Below are 17,696 nucleotides of genomic sequence, written 5' to 3'. Positions count from 1 at the left end.
GAAATCCAAAACTCAGATACTACTGAATTTAGCTATAACAAAGACTCTATCATTTTATTTGTATCTCATAAATTTAGAAATTACAAACAATAGAAATTCGACCAGTAAATAAAAAAAAAAAAAAAAAAAAAAAAAAAAACAACTTTAACAATTCAAACATTACGAAACTTGTCATTAAAATGACACATAATTATGGTGAATTTCCCACCAGAGTATAAAGTACTAATTTATGAGCTAAAATTAACACAGTAATTATTAATATCTTAATAGATGTACAATGTTTTTCATTTAGAATAAGCATTTGATCAATGGGCTACAGGTCGGTACACAGATTCCATAATTTTAAAATGAAAATTATTGTATAGAACAAAAAAAAATTACTTTTTTTGATGAGAGGTCAGGCCCAAAACAAGCGGGGCGCTTGTCCACCGGGTGGGGAGGTGTTACGTCCCAGCCTGCTCATCAGATGGCTCTGCCAATTTTTAAATCTTAAATAATAATAGACCGACCTGAGACCCGCCAAATCGATATATTTAAATAATAGAATAATAATATATTTTCTTTATAATAAATATTAATAAGTATGCACTTAAAAATGATCAAGTAGATAAGATATTTTTAATGCATTATAATATTTATTCATCATCGACAATTTCTCTAAAAGAATGTTAATGAATAAAAATAGATAAGAATAATTGTACGACAAATAATGACTGTTAAAAGAATATAAAAAGTGAAATTAGTTTTTCCACGAAAAAGTGAAAACATTGAAAAACATCGTCCGACTGCTGACGCAACAGCATCCGCGTCGAACGATGATAACGAACTCCCTCTTTTTGGGAATAAGGCCCTAAAACCTTATCCCACTTTTCTCAAGGGTGTTGGCTCATGTAAAGATATAAAAAGCCGATGCCCAATGCATCACCAGCTCAGCTCACACTCGTACACTCTCACATCAACCAGAAATTATAATAGTGCGGCTTATAACACGCAAGTAAACTCCCGGTTTAAATCGATTATATTATTCTTTTGACACGAAGTTATTTGTCACATAATAATTGTAAACCCAAGTGTATATTTATCCAAATTCTTCGACTATTCTATTTTATATGAATAAATCAAACATATTTATTCTTTAAATCACGACCAAGTTATTTCGAGCTTTCGAGAACTACCCCGTATCCGAAGATCTACAGTCACGTCCAATTCAAATAATTCGCGCCGGCAACTCACAAACCGACACGACTCCAGGACGTAACAATGAGATTCAATAAGTACTTTCACTTCTATAAGATTTTTACAGTTTATTCTGATGTATTTTCAATAAGAATTGATCAGGCGAATTCCGATGTTATAATACTTACAAAATCTCAATAAGATTATTTTTTTATACGAAATTTTCAGAATTTATAAGTTTTAGTAAGAGTTATCCTAGGAGATAATATCTTATTGAATATCATAAAATATTTGTCATATTTTATGAGAAAATATTTAACATGTATTTCTTCGAAATTTTATGAGACTGAATCAGGAAACACATGGACAAATGCAGACCTTTTTCTCATAAAAATTTTATGAGAATTAGTAAGAAAATCTGAAATTGAATTAACTTGTAAAAACTTGAAAGATTTAATTTTAATTTAAAAGCTATGTGATTTATGAGTTTTTGTAAGTTTTATTTAGAAGGCTATTACTTATAAAATACTATGGAGTACTTATGAGATTTTATAAATAATTTCCATTCACATAAAATATTAATTTTATCAGATTCATTTAAAAATAAGTGCTCAACTTCATTTTTTTTTTTACAAGAATTTACACCAGAAATACTAATATTATCACTTTTTCTTGTGCTTTGAATATTTTAACTGTTCGGAGATGAGTGAAAATATAAGTTTTTATGTGATTTTTTACAAACCCAGCAATGTATCTTGCCCCATTTTTTTTTTTGGTGCAAGATACATTATTTTTCTCTAGCAATATTGCATTTTTTTGTTTAAACAGAATAAAATTTCTCGAAACAAGTACTATTCTTTTTACGCAAGTATTTTTGTATTCTCCGACCAAAATAACAAAAGTTGCTTAAGCCAAGAGAAAAAATTTTTTGGGAGAAAAGATCGATATGGAGAAGGGGAAAGTCACCGGTGCTAGGCAGCAGCAGCGGGAGTAGTTCGGTGCTCGCCACGAGATCGCGCCTACGATTTGTAGTGTCCCTGGTAAGACATTTATTTCAGAAGTGTTATATTCCAAATTTCAATACGATTTTATTCGAGTACTCCTCTGTCATTTGACAAACCAACAAGTACCTGTTTGGGTTGTACTATAGTATCTCCCATAATACATCATGACTTTAATATTTAATATTAATGTTTACTTGAGTAATTTTTTATGAATAAATAAACTGACTCAATTTCGTTGATTTTTCGTGAATAGATTGCTACGGATTTTCGGCATATATACTCATACAAATATTCTTGAGTATACATAATAAAAACTTTTTGAATTCATGCTAAAAAATTCAATAATTAAGCATATAAACCTTAATCAATCTCATACATTTTTTCGTTACTATATGGAAAATTACTGTAATCACATTGATTAATCAGTATCAAATCTTGTATGATTACTTCAGAAATCGTCTCATACAATCTTATTCATTTCCAAAATCTACTCAATTGTAAACTTTACATTTTTCTAAAACTTATAAATACTTATAATAACAATATTACAGCTTCTGTTTCTTATAGATTCTGATGATTTATATGAGAATTTTAAGAAAAATTTTTTTTTGATGCACCATCTATGAGAAAATAATTGTATAAGAATTTTTGAGATTTTTCGTGGACAAATACTGATCGTTTTCTCATAGCCAATTTTTTTTATGAGATTTTATAAGACCTTTTCCACAGGGCTGTACGTTTACTAGTGTGTGTGTCTGTTTATTTTTTTCTGTTAACCTGTACGCGTCGTTGTTTTAAAAAATATTAAAAAACAGTGTGAATTAATTAAAATTTGTGTGTGTTAACGTGGAAATATTTTACAAAATATATTACAAAATGGATGCGGTAAAAAAAGTTGACACAATAAATGAATTGCGACTGTGGGCGATGAAATCAAATATTGCAGATTGTTATTTAGACGAGTTGTTAAAAATTTTGCAAGCTGGAGTTCTTCCTGAGTTACTAATAACGGCAAAACATTTTTAAATAAATGTAGTGTATCTTTTGAAATTGAAAAAATGCCAGATGTTGATAAAGTTACAATGGGTGAATTTGTTTACTTCGATATTGAAGATTATCTCACAGCAATTGTCGATCCAAGTGTTCATAAACAAAACTTAATATTTTTACAGTTTAATATGGATGGAATGAATTTATTTAAATCGAGTACAGTGGGTTTTTGGCCTATTCTGTGCAAAGTTGTTTTTACTCCAGATATTTATAAACCGTTTGTGGTAGCAGTTTACTGTGGTCACTCTAAACCTAAAGAGCTTGTTCAATACTTTGATAAATTTATTATTGAAGTTAATAACTTTCAAAATAAAGGTATAAAAATTGACAATAAACAATTTTTAGTAAAAGTACATACTTTTTAATTTTCTTCAATTAAAAATAATTACTTTATTGTCAGATTTATTGTTGTTATTCTATTAATCTAATGATGTTATTTATTTCATAATATAAATAAATATAAATTAAACGTTTATGTCATATCGTTTATTTAACATTATTTTTATTTTATTTGACAATTTTTTATAACCCTTGATAACCTCAATATTCAAAATTGATAGTTTCACTGAAGCCGCCATGTTTTGCTCGATCTCTAGTAAAACTGGCCAGTTACTTGACAGAAACTCGATATTACACTGGCCAGTTACTGGTTTAAGTCTAGTTAAACTGGCTAGTTATTGGCTAAAAACTCGATATCATTTCTACTAGGGTGGTACTAAAAAATAGTTATCTTGACTATTTTCCGATTGATATAATAACCATAAATCATTGTTGTAGAAATTATGATTAAATGGTTGAAGCGTTATTGCACTATAGTTTTATAGTTACATTAACTAAATTTTTCTCTGAGTGCACCGTGATTCCACGTACACCGCGTAATCACCGTGGAATCATGGTGGGTACACCGTGTAATCATCGTGGAAACACCGTGTAACCACCGTGGAATCAGGGTGATAAAATGGCACAAACCCACCGTGTAACCACCCTGGATCCACCGTGATTCCACCGTGTTTCCACTCCCAGGGTGTTTCCAGGGTGATTCAAAACCGCCAGGGTGATTTAGAGTTTCGGTCACAATACGGTCCGCTGACGGTCTTGTGACCGGCGATTCTAAATGATGAGCCTGTTCGAATGCGAAATGACCGTCACAAATTTTTCGATCAGAGTCCGTCATTTCGGACTGTCAAAAAATTTTTTGTCACCAATATGGACAGCAACAGATGTATTGTGACTATCATTAAATTTTCAGTCACCAATTTGATCTTGGTCATGAATCCGGTTAGTCACATTGAGTTACATGATTTTTAACCACCCTGGTTAAAATACTGATTGAAAAGAATTGAGAAGCGGCCACTCCATGCAAACTGTATATCTATATATACAAACAAAAGAATTGAAATTATTGAAAAGAATTCGAATTTCATAATTTTTAATTCTTTTCGATCCGTATTTTTAACCAGCAGCATCATTAAATATTTGATCACAAATTAATGTTTAATAAAGGATTTTGTCAGTCACAATTAACTAGATGATTGGACGCGATCTTTTTTTTTAAATGTTGAAAAATTTATTTTTCTCTCCGTATTCTTACCTCGTGATATTTAAAAAAAAAATAGCGGTTTCAAAATTTTTATTTATATTAAAATTATAAAGGTGTTTGTAAGATGTCGCCACAATTTTGACGGTCCGTCATTTTATGAACGGTCCACTGACGGTCTTGTGAACATGACGTGACGCTCGAAAACGATCTGACCGGTCAGACTCGCATCACTAAGTATATTATATAAGCTACTCGTTCCTGAATATCGAGCCTTTTGGACTGCGTCTCTAGAGGCTGAACTATCGGAAGAACTGCGAAAAGTCACACTTTGTGTGACCTGCACTGGTTGGTGGTGGTTCTGACGAGAGTAACAAGGCACTCGAACTGCGAAAAGTCGTAAAGTACGACCTGCACCGGTTGGTGGTGGTTCGAGTTGCGAGGCCCGAGGCTGACAGAACTGCGAAGGGTCATGGATCCGACCACACTGGTTGGTGGTGGTTCTGAGGGCGGACAGTCATCTCGAGTTGCGAAACGTCGTGAGATACGACCTGCACCGGTTGGTAGTGGCTCGGGTGACTGTAGTTTTGATGATCTGGCAACATGATAACGTTGCCAAGGTCAGCAAGACGAACGCATGGTGCTACTCGGAAAACGTCGAGTAGCCACTTATGACTTAAGCATGTTACATTAAATTAAGACAGTTGGGCTGCACCCACAGCTGTCTATCCGCATGTTATGTTTACTAGGAGCACAAATTATAAATAATTTCTATTGACATAGAGTTTTATTTATATGTTATGAATGCAGATAATGTTTTATCCGGTTTTGACGGAAGAAGTGGCAGCATGATATTGCATGATAAATTATACTGAAATAATACTAATAAGGTATGAATGAATTTTCTAGATTAAAGGTAAAAACGGAGTTGAGGCGCAGTGATGAAAACACTTGGAGCTTCAACTGACTATTTGCCGCGAGGACGCGACCATCATCAGGACGGCCGACTGTAAGCTACTCGTTCCTGAATATCGAGCCTTTTGCTCGATAGGTATCTTGAGGCCTGTAGCCTCTGACGTCAGGAGCTACCCCCAGCCTGTGACAAGGCTCACCCCCACTAGAGAAGGGTGAGATGGACATTGAGGCTGACGAAGAAGAGGCATTCCGACGGGGCCCTCCGAGAGGACCCAACGTGACGTCATTTAGCTACTCTGTCCCTTTCCCTTATTATATTACTTAATATTAACTGTCCATATTATACGATTAGTTGTCGGGTTCAATAATGTTTAACTGTTAAATAAATATCTGGTTCTATCTACTAGCAAGTGAAATATATTAAAGTGTCCTTCTTACAATTATGAACTTACCATCTGGTGGTTGCTTATCAACCGAAAGTTTCTTACCTCTCTTAGAACCCTGATAACCAGGGTTTCTCGTACAAAAGTTGGTATTCATTAGTTTACGACCAACTTAACGACAAGCTGTCGACAACTTTAGCATTTGCAACTTTTGGCTATAAGTTACCGCCACTTTCTGAGAAAGTTGACGTCAGTATGGAGCCGCAACTGGAATGCAGGTTTCTGAGAAAATGGGAGGCAACTTATCGTCAACTTATTGAATTTCCAACTTTTGCCACCAACTTTCTCAGAAAGTGTCGATCAACTTTGGAATTATCAACTTTTGCGGGCAACGTGGTGTCCAGTTGCGGCTGTAGTTTCACGTCAGTTTCTCGCCAACTTGGCTATCAGGGAAATTGGTGCAGATTTACACATTTTTGAGGATATACATTTTTTTCCAAGGAATTATTAACAAAATAATGAATATTATGATGAAAACATTTATTGAATAAGTTTAAAATAATTATCAATCACAATAAACAGTTCATTATTTAATGAATGAATTCTTAAAAATAGTACAAAACAATGAATAAATTTATGAAGGAGGTGGATAATATGCACGTGGAGGATTTCCAGGAGGGGGTACTGGATTACCTGGCGGAAAGTAAGTGGCATTCGTAGGGTAGCCGTAGGATTGGAATGGGGGAGCGGGTGCTGGTGGGGGCTGAGCTGGACGAATTGGCGGTGCTAGTCGCATCGATGGCACCATGTGATTCATTGGATTCACTGAAGGTGGAGGTACGGATATATTTGCTGGTGGAAAGACAGTTGAGTAAGGCGCAGGCGTAGGTGCAAAGTTCGGTGGATACGCAGCATAATGCGGTGGTGGTATTTCTATTGGCTTAACAACATTTTCGGTCTGCAGTACTGGTGGTTCCAACGCGGAACAACCATTTGATGGTATTGGCGTTGTCTCAATTTTTTGAATTTTTATCGGCGTTCCTGCTATTCATAAATAAATAATAATTCATATTATTTATCCCGAGAACAAATTTTTGTATGTAATCATACATAATTATATATAACTATATATGATCATATATAATTGTATATAATCTTGTATATACCCCCATGGAAATAAAATATATAAAAAATATATTTCATGATGTATGTGAAACATATGTGGCATATAAATAAAGTGTATACAATTTATAATTAAAATATATGTGAAGTATACGCACATGTATTTCACATATATTTTACATATAAAATAAATATATTTCAAATACATAACTTTTGGCCGTTTTTCGTATATAAAAAATATATTTTTTATATAGTCAAAATGTATATCACATATATTGTATTTGTACAGGAAATACCTATGATGAAATGTAATCGACATGTATGTATAATATATATTAAATATATTTTCGTTATTTAGGCAGATCTTTGGTGTTCGGGTGAGGGGGGGGGGGGGGATCGGAGCAAACAATTAATGACTAAAAAATCCAAATGGTTCAGGCTGGAGTACCGAGGGATCTAGATGTCAGATTGTTCGATGATGGAAGGGCTCAGATATTTTTGTGGGGGAAGGGGAGGTTGGAGCAGAAAAATTATAACTATAAAATCTAACCGGTTCAGGCTGGAGTACCGAGGGATCGAGCTGTCAGATTGTTCGATGATGGAAGGCCACAGATTTTTTTATAGGGGGAGGGGGGAGCAGAAAAATGACTATAAAATCCAACTGGTTCATGCTGGAGTACGGAGGGATCTATCTGTCAGACTGTTCGATGATGGAAGTGCTCAGATATTTTTGTGGGTGAGGGGGAGAGGGACGGAGCAGAAAGATATCTGAGCCCGTCCATCATCGAACAATCTGACATCTAGATCCCTCGGTACTCCAGCCTGAACCAGTTGGATTTTTTAGTTATTATTTTTCTGCTCCCCCCACCCCCTACAAAAAGATCTGAGCCATTCTATCATCGGACAATCTGACATCTAGATCCCTCGGTACTCCAGCCTGAACCATTTGGATTTTTTAATTATCATTTTTCTGCTCCCCCCCACCCCCTACAAAAAGATCTGAGCCATTCTATCATCGGACAATCTGACATCTAGATCCCTCGGTACTCCAGCCTGAACCATTTGGATTTTTTAGTTATAATTTTTCTGCTCCCCTTCCCCCACAAAAATATCTGAACCCTTCCATCATCGAACAATCTGACATCTAGATCCCTCGGTACTCCAGCCTGAACCATTTGGATTTTTTAGTCATTAATTGTTTGCTCCGATCCCCCCCCCCCCTCACCCGAACACCAAAGATCTGCCTAAATAACGAAAATATATTTAATATATATTATACATACATGTCGATTACATTTCATCATAGGTATTTCCTGTACAAATACAATATATGTGATATACATTTTGACTATATAAAAAATATATTTTTTATATACGAAAAACGGCCAAAAGTTATGTATTTGAAATATATTTATTTTATATGTAAAATATATGTGAAATACATGTGCGTATACTTCACATATATTTTAATTATAAATTGTATACACTTTATTTATATGCCACATATGTTTCACATACATCATGAAATATATTTTTTATATATTTTATTTCCATGGGGGATATATCCATATAGAATTATAGACAATTATATATGATTAAGTATGATAATATATAATGCAATATCTAAACGAAGAAAGTCATATGTAGCTCCATATATAATTATATATATTCATATATGATACTATTCCGAGGAAATTTTTTTTATATATAATCATATATAATTTAATATAATCTTATATATATATATATATATATATATATATATATATATATATATATATATATATATATATATATATATATATATATATATATTATCCATTAGGGTGCTTCGTTTGAGATGACTATTTTTTTTTCCAAGTCCCATGTCAAAATATCATTGTACACATTGAAAAAAAAATTCTCACCAAAGATGAGCTCTTAATTTTAATTTTAAGTACTCGCTAAATGAATTTGAAATTTTCCCATTTGATTAACACGTAAAGGCCCTAGGGGTATAAGAATGGTGAATTTGCCCCCGAAAGGTATCGGCTTGATACTGCGGGGATTTTTAGGTACTAATAAGATATTAAGATCCTGAGAGTTTCAGCTTTTGAAACCAATCGGTCTTCGGGAAAAAACCAAATATGTAAAAATCAGATAAAATGAATATTCTCAGAAACTATTTTATCGATTGACTTATACTCGGGACATGTTTTGGGGGTCGATAGTAGCTCCTCGGAAAAAAATTGGGAGCTTAATCGGTCGACAACAACCTCGAAAAAAATGACTTTTTAGTTTTAATTTCGACTTTTCACGATGTTACGGTTCTGGTACAATTATGAAATAATTTTTTTTGGATTCCTCATCCAATTTCCTATAGACTTAAGTGCTTTTAAAATTTTTTAAAAAGGTACGCCATATAGAAAAAAAAAATAAAAACCACTTTTTAAGCAAATATTTACTTTATTTACATGTTTAAAGTGTGAATCATTATTTTTCTAGTTTGTATATGTTCTTGAATGTTATTTGCAAAAATAATCTCTGCATCAGCAGTTAAATTTTGTCATATCATATAGTATCAACTAAAATATTATAAACATTATACACATATAAAACAGGAAATAGATTTAAGTTGTAAATTATAAATAATAGAGTGGTCCAAAAAAAACATTTTTTATTTTTTATTCAAGAGCTATTATCTCAAAAGCTTTTCTTAAGTATAAAAAAAATTTCCTCCAAAGCGCAGCTTGATATCTCAATTCTTCAAGAAGCTCAATACATTTATATTTTCCCATTTAAATAACATGTAAAAAATTTCTTTTTACGTTTTCATTCAGTAAAACTACGAAAAAATTTTTCTCGGAATTTTTAATCAATTATTCTTGTAGGAAATTTAATTCTCTACAAAAAAGTATTGAATTCGTTTTTTCGTAATCCTAACGGGTAAAAAGTTATTGAGCTTTAAATATTCGCAATAAAAGAAAATTCAATTAGATATGAAGACAATTAAATTCAGTATTCATCCGCAAGTACTAGCTTTAATTGAAAAATATAATGAATTTGGGACAAAAGATGAAGAACAGAAACAATATCTGTTACAAATAGTTGCTGATCATAGGAAAAAATTTCCAAATTGTAATAAGAAAAATTATTCATAATTATATAAACGATAATTGAATTATTTAATTATTATAAACAGTTTAGAGTTTGATTAATTTCGAAATAAATACATGCAGTCACCAAAAAAGTTTTCAAAAAGTTGAAAATTATTTCAAATCTATAAAAATTAAATAAATTATCTAGTAATAGTGTCAATTCCATTTAAGAGTTGCTCTAAAACTATCTTCCTTCAAATTTACTTAGTAACGAGTCCTTAAAGCTCAATAAGTTTTTAACCTTTAAGATTACGAAAAAACTATGTCAATACTTTTTTGTAGAGAATTAAATTTTCTACAAGGATGATTGATGGAAAATACAGAAAAAATTTTTTTTCGTCGTTTTACCGGATGAAATCGTAAAAAAAAAATTTTACGTGTTATTTAAATGGGAAAATATAAATGTATTGAGCTTCTTGAAGAATTGCGATATCAAGCTGCGCTTTGGAGGGATTTTTTTTATACCTTAGAGAAGCTTTTGGAATAATAGCCAAAAAACTTTTTTTTTTGGACCACTCTAATAAATACATAATAACAAATGAAAGATATACTTGAGGAAAAAAATGTATAATCATATTTTATCAGTCTTCATCACTATCCTCTTCAATCACAGGTGAAATACTGTCTCTATCAAATAATTTGCTAAGTATTTTAGCAGACCTTAAAATCTTTGTTAAATATCTCCCGTGTGATAAATAGTAAACAACAGCAGCAACATGAGAGCAACATCCAATTGTTCTCAGACCATTTGCACACTCACAACTATGCCTCAATATGCTTTTTGGACTAGTAGCATTTTTTTATACTCAATAAAACATCTTTAAACCTTTCTATTAATGTGTCTGGATTGAACTTGAATTTTGAGTATATTTGACTGTTTTTTCACATATTGAATAGTGAGATTACCTGTTTCATCAAGCATTTCTGCTAAATAGGAAACAGCCTGTTTCAATATGTATAGTAAGCGTCTTACTTCCGACTCAGAGTTTTTGGATGAAGTCATCGAAACTATGAAATCGCAAAATAATGTAGTAAATACGTTAGCTGAAGACGTTCAAAAAAATGGCTGGCAGCGAAAAAAATTGCCGTTTCAAACAATTTCATCTGAAACTCTTGAAGACTTTCCAGAAATGACAGAAAATAATCTACGTATTTTTTTCACTGGTTCCTATCAATTGAAACAGGCTGTTTCCTATTTAGCAGAAATGCTTGATGAAACAGGTAATCTCACTATTCAATATGTGAAAGAACAGTCAAATATACTCAAAATTCGAGTTCAATCCAGACACATTAATAGAAAGGTTTCTAGATGTTTTATTGAGTATAAAAAAATGCTACTAGTCCAAAAAGCATATTGAGGCATAGTTGTGAGTGTGCAAATGGTCTGAGAACAATTGGATGTTGCTCTCATGTTGCTGCTGTTGTTTACTATTTATCACACGGGAGATATTTAACAAAGATTTTAAGGTCTGCTGAAATACTTAGCAAATTATTTGATAGAGACAGTATTTCACCTGTGATTGAAGAGGATAGTGATGAAGACTGATAAAATATGATTATACATTTTTTTCCTCAAGTATATCTTTCATTTGTTGTTATGTATTTATAATTTACAAACTAAAATCTATTTCCTGTTTTATATGTGTATTGTTTATAATATTTTAGTTGATATTATATGATATGACAAAATTTAACTGCTGATGCAGAGATTATTTTTGCAAATAACATTCAAGAACATATACAAACTAGAAAAATAATGATTCACACTTTAAACATGTAAATAAAGTAAATATTTGCTTAAAAAGTGGTTTTTATTTTTTTTTTCTATATGGCGTACCTTTTTAAAAAATTTTAAAAGCACTTAAGTCTATAGGAAATTGGATGAGGAATCCAAAAAAAATTATTTTATAATTGTACCAGAACCGTAACATCGTGAAAAGTCGAAATTAAAACTAAAAAGTCATTTTTTTCGAGGTTGTTGTCGACCGATCAAGCTCCCAATTTTTTTCCGAGGAGCTACTATCGACCCCCAAAACATATCCCGAGTATAAGTCAATTGATAAAATAGTCTCTGAGAATATTCGTTTTATCTGATTTTTACATATTTGGTTTTTTCCCGAAGACCGATTGGTTTCAAAAGCTGAAACTCTCAGGATCTTAATATCTTATTAGTACCTAAAAATCCCCGCAGTATCAAGCCGATACCTTTCGGGGGCAAATTTACCATGCTTATACCTCTAGGACCTTTTAATTTTATTTTTTCCATTATCTATAGCTTTACGGCATTTAAAGATATTTGATTGACCCTAGGTGAAAATCACAGAGGAATCGATCCTCTTTGAAAGTACTTGTAGCTAATTTATGTTTTCTAACCGACCTTACTGGTAAAAAATCTTAAAGCCAATTTTTTCTCAAATTTCATGGTTTCTTTTATATTACTCACAAACCATTAACTTTATGACAAAATTGTACAGAACTTTTTTTGTAGGGAATTTGATTTCCTACAAAAGAAGTTATGTAAGCCATTATCGTATAGCTAGTAGTTTTCGAGATAAATCCAATTAAACATCTCAAAATTTGAAAAATCGCTGTTTTATCCAAGATTTTAGTACTTTTTGGTAAAATCATTGCTGAAAACACAAATAATGTATAAGAACAAAATATAAAAATACATATTACACATTCATATGTAAATATAACAAGTATGAAACAATTATCTTTGTATTGAGAGAGAAAGTAATTAAAAAAGCTTCCGATGGTCAAACAGAGGCGATTGGATTCTGATTAAAAACTCCGATTGAATCCGATTGAATTTGATTGAAACTCAATCAGAATTCTATCAGTTTCAATCGGAAACGAATTTTCAATCAGAAATGTTCGGGAGCGTTCGGGGTCTTCGATTGACTTTCAATCGGATTCAATCGGAAAAAAATTTTTTTTATTTTCTGATTGAATCTGATTGAAATATTTCAATCAGATTCAATCGGAAAATAATAATTTAAATTTTCGATCATTTTCCGATTGAAATATTTTAATCAGTTTTAATCGGATTCAATATATTTCGATTCAATATTATTTTTAAAAAATTATTATTTTCCGATTGAATCCGATTAAAACTGATTGAAAAAAATTCAATCGGTTTTAATCGGATTCAATCAGAAAATAATAATTCATTTTTTACTTATTTTCCGATTGAATCCTATTTATTCCGATAGATAAATTTCAATCAAATTCAATAGTAAAATAATCATTTTTTCACGATTATTTTCCGATTGAATCTGATAGAAGATTCTCAATCAGTTTTAATCGGATTCAATCGGAAAACAACAATTCGGATAGGATTAGTAATTATTAAAATTTGGGCAGATATGCATTTCATTGATCATGAATTCAGCAATTTTAAAAATATCCGAGTATAGAATTTTATCTGTCTTTTCAATTTAATCAATTTTAAAAAAAGTTAAAACAATAGCATTTTTTAGGATTATATAAAACAATGTAACAACTTTTTTTAGAAAACTGTATTGATTGAATTATTATAATGTATGAATGTATGAAAGTTATCGATATTAAAGCTTATCGATAAGTTTCTCTCGCGTAATAAGCATTGTGATACAGCATAATCATTTTTTATAAGAGCACAAAAATTTTTTGGATGCTTCACTTCCAATTTTAAGTTTGGTCGACAGCATCGATAAAAATTGGTATAGGTTTCAAGCCAACATTTTTCTCCGTGTGACACATCTTATTACGGAAGCGCATTATCATGTTTCGAATACCCAGAAAATTAATATAAATTTATAAATTATTATTATTATTTATATTTATAAAAAGTCCTGTTTTTGTCCATAAAAACAATTGAACACAGATAAAAAATTATAGTAAATAAAGTCTGTTTTTGTCCTTAAAACTAATTGAACACAGACCAATAATTATAATAAAAAGGTCTGTTTTTAGTCTACACCCGATTTAAAACAGACTACATATCATCCGAAAATACGTCTGATATTGGCCTGGATAATGACTAGTACAGACAAAAACAGATTAAATTCCCATATAAAATAATTACGATTTATAAACTTGAATTAAAGAAATAATATTTGAATTTATCATTTATTTTCAAACAGACCTAATTTTTTGACCCGGAAAAGTCTCATCATTCTTTGATAAATCTGACTGTTCAAAAGTAATTTTAGCTTAAAGTCAAATTTATAGTAAATTTTGAGATCTTTTTACTTTTCCGGCGAAACTATCAGTCTTATCAGAAAATCTCATAGAAACTTGTAGGTAATTTCATTTCTTAAAAATTATTAAAAATAAAATTTTTCGAAATTCCGCATTTTTTTCTAGTTATTTTCATTTCAATGTCAAGCTATTAAACAAATAGTTTTCCGATAGATTTTTTATAAATTCTAAAACACATTTTTTGTATTTTAACTTATATTTTTTAAATCAATTTTTTTCCTGGGGGTGTTTAACACAAGGATTTTCATATGCTCCCACTAATAAAAAAAAGTTGCTTGAACCAAGAGAAAAATTTCTTAGGAGAAAAGATAATATATAAAGGAGCGGAAATTCACCGGTGCTAGGCAATAGCAGTGGAAGTAGTTCGGTGCTCGCCAATAGATAGCGCCTCCCACTTTTAGTGTCCCTGGTAAGAAACGTAGTTCAGACGTATTATATTCCAAAAGTGGAAGCATTTATGACACGAGCACTCCTCTGTTCTTCGACAGAGTGACAAGTGCCATTTTTAGTTGTAATATAGTATATCTTATATTACTTCATGACATGCAATCTAATTGATAATATAGATTTATTGTAGATTTTGAAATATTCGATTTTTCAATTTTGAACCGTTTCGAATGATTTTTATTCGCTTATCACAAGTTCCAATTTTCAAATTGATTTAAATTGTTTTTGGTGACCAGAGATAATATATAATATATTATATAAAAAATTTTTTTCCCGGGAATAAGTAATTTTCGATTAATTTACAATTGAAACCTTCCGGAAGTTTCCGATTAAATTCTATTGAAACTGATTGAAAGTCAATCGGAAATTTCCGATTAACTTTTAATCGGAATCTTTTGAAAATTTCCGATTAAATCCGATTGAAACTGATTAAAAGTCAATCGGAAATTTCTGATTAACTTTCAATCGGAATCATTCAGAAGTTTCCGATTAAATCTGATAGGACGTTTTCAATCGGATTCAATCGGAGTTTTTAATCAGGGCGATTAAGTGAAGAAAAGACGGAGGAAATGTAGTAGGAGACAGTTTTGTTTTACATGAGATATTTTTGATGATATATTAACCAGGATATGTTATATATTTCTTCGGCCATAATTTGATCAAAAAGTACTAAAATCTTGGATAAAACAGCGATTTTTCAAATTTTGAGATGTTTAATTGGATTTATCTCGAAAACTACTAGCTATACGGTAATGGCTTACATAACTTCTTTTGTAGGAAATCAAATTCCCTACAAAAAAAGTTCTGTACAATTTTGTCATAAAGTTAATGGTTTGTGAGTAATATAAAAGAAACCATGAAATTTGAGAAAAAATTGGCTTTAAGATTTTTTACCGGTAAGGTCGGTTAGAAAACATAAATTAGCTACAAGTACTTTCAAAGAGGAACGATTCCCCTGTGATTTTCACCTAGGGTCAATCAAATATCTTGAAATGCCGTAAAGCTATAGATAATTGAAAAAATAAAATTAAAATCTACGTGTTCATCAAATGGGAAAATTTCAAATTCAATTAGAGAGTACTTAAAATTAAAATTAAGAGCTTATCTTTGGTGAGAATTTTTTTTTCAATATGTAAAATGATTTTTTGACATGGGACTTGGAAAAAAAAAAAATTCATCTCAAACGAAGTACCCTAATATCCATATATAATTGTAAATAATTATATATGATCATATATAATACTATTCCGAGAAAATTTTCTTCATATATAATCATATATAATTATATATAATCTTATACATATATCCATATATAATTGTATATAATTATTAGGATGTGTCAAAAAAACAAAAAACAATTTCTTTTTTTTTTTCATGGTATTCAAAAATTAAAAGTATGACTAAAAAGCTTGGAAAATCCAAAAGTGCACGACCCACAATGCTTATTTGATCGTAAACATTAAAATATTCCGTAAGGGTAATATCGCAGGCAAAATAAAATAAATAAAATTTAAAGTACAAACGTTATTTATTTATATAAAAATAATAAAAAAAAAAATTAAATAAATTTCAAACGTGAGAAATTCCGAAATTTTTCGCCGTACGATCTGTGAAAAATTTTACGTTTTTTTTTTCTATTTTTATTTTTTTAACTTCCCGCTAAGAAAATCGACGATTTTCTAAAAATTGGGAAGTTATTGTTTTCACCCCGATTTGCGAAAATCGAAATTTCATCAGATGTCAACGTTCTGAGGTCAAAACAATGGCACACAAAAGTATTTTCGAGCTCGGAGAGCTCGAAAATGTATCCACAACAATTTTTTCGAGCTCAGGGAGCTCGAAAACAGCGGGAAGTTTTGGGGCTGGCCCGCAGGGTCAACCGATAGACAGATTTTTTTCACTTGTTTATTCATTATTTTTATTTATTTATTTATTTATTCGTCTAATCTCAATTTTTTATATTTTTGTTTTCGAAATACCCGCGCCAAATGAATTGGTTAGAAGTATGGCGCAGGCACACTGGGTGATAGTACGAGAAAAAAAAATAACACGCATGCGCACTTGTTAAGACGAATGTCCATACATATTTAGGCTAAAATCAAAGAAAATGCGATTTTATTTTTTATTAATTATAATTGCATAACACAAAGTTAGATAGCCATTTTTGAAAGCAAATCCTTTTAGGGCAAAACGGGTCATTTAAAAAAAAAATGGAGTTAAATTATGGATTCTTTTTCGAGATATTGTGTTTTCAAGCTACAAAACTTTTTTACTGCTTGACGGGAAAATTTTTTAGTTTATTTTAATGATTTTCTCATTTCTATTGCACTGAATTTGTTTTTGAAAATTGCAGAAATAATCTTTATTACATTGTCTGTAAATTGGTGCATCATTTGAGAGGTTTCTGTTTACTAATAAGACGATAATAACAGAAATAGTTGTAGAAACGAGGCGAAAAAAATTTTTTGATCGTAAAGCACACTCTAATGCTTCGCATTATGAGTCGTGCAATATCTCCGATAAAGTCTTTGATAATTTCAAACTATTTTCGAATTATTTTCATTTTAATGTCAAGCTTTTAGAACGTAGATTTCTGATTGATTTCAAGAGCTTGACATTGAAATGAAAATAAATTGAAAGCAATGCGGAATTTCGAAAAAATTTGTTCGTAATAATTTGT

General features: G+C 30.9%; 2 protein-coding genes across 3 annotated transcripts in view; one reads left to right on the top strand and one right to left on the bottom strand.

The window, feature by feature from the left end:
* LOC130673790 (RNA polymerase II elongation factor Ell-like) overlaps positions 1-5,724 on the top strand; it is a 143,368-nt gene extending 137,644 nt beyond the window's left edge. Inside the window, exon 10 of the mRNA XM_057479002.1 lies at positions 5,677-5,724. Within this exon, the coding sequence (XP_057334985.1) occupies positions 5,677-5,709 (33 nt within the window). The 3' untranslated portion in view covers positions 5,710-5,724. The remainder of the gene's footprint in view (positions 1-5,676) is intronic.
* An 866-nt stretch (positions 5,725-6,590) lies between these two features.
* Positions 6,591-17,696, bottom strand: part of LOC130673268 (cyclin-K) — a 35,619-nt gene continuing 24,513 nt past the window's right edge. Inside the window, exon 7 of one of the 2 annotated variants that reach the window (XM_057478233.1) lies at positions 6,591-7,106. In XM_057478233.1, coding sequence (XP_057334216.1) covers positions 6,700-7,106 — 407 coding nt within the window. In that variant the 3' untranslated portion in view covers positions 6,591-6,699. Of the gene's footprint in view, positions 7,110-17,696 lie in introns of both variants that reach the window. The other variant, XM_057478231.1, reaches the window with a different exon arrangement.

Source organism: Microplitis mediator, chromosome 8 (assembly GCF_029852145.1).
Source record: "Microplitis mediator isolate UGA2020A chromosome 8, iyMicMedi2.1, whole genome shotgun sequence".
In the NCBI taxonomy this organism is placed as follows: Eukaryota; Metazoa; Arthropoda; class Insecta; order Hymenoptera; family Braconidae; genus Microplitis; species Microplitis mediator.
Note: the sequence above shows the minus strand (reverse complement) of the source record. Positions and strands in the feature narration are given on the sequence as shown.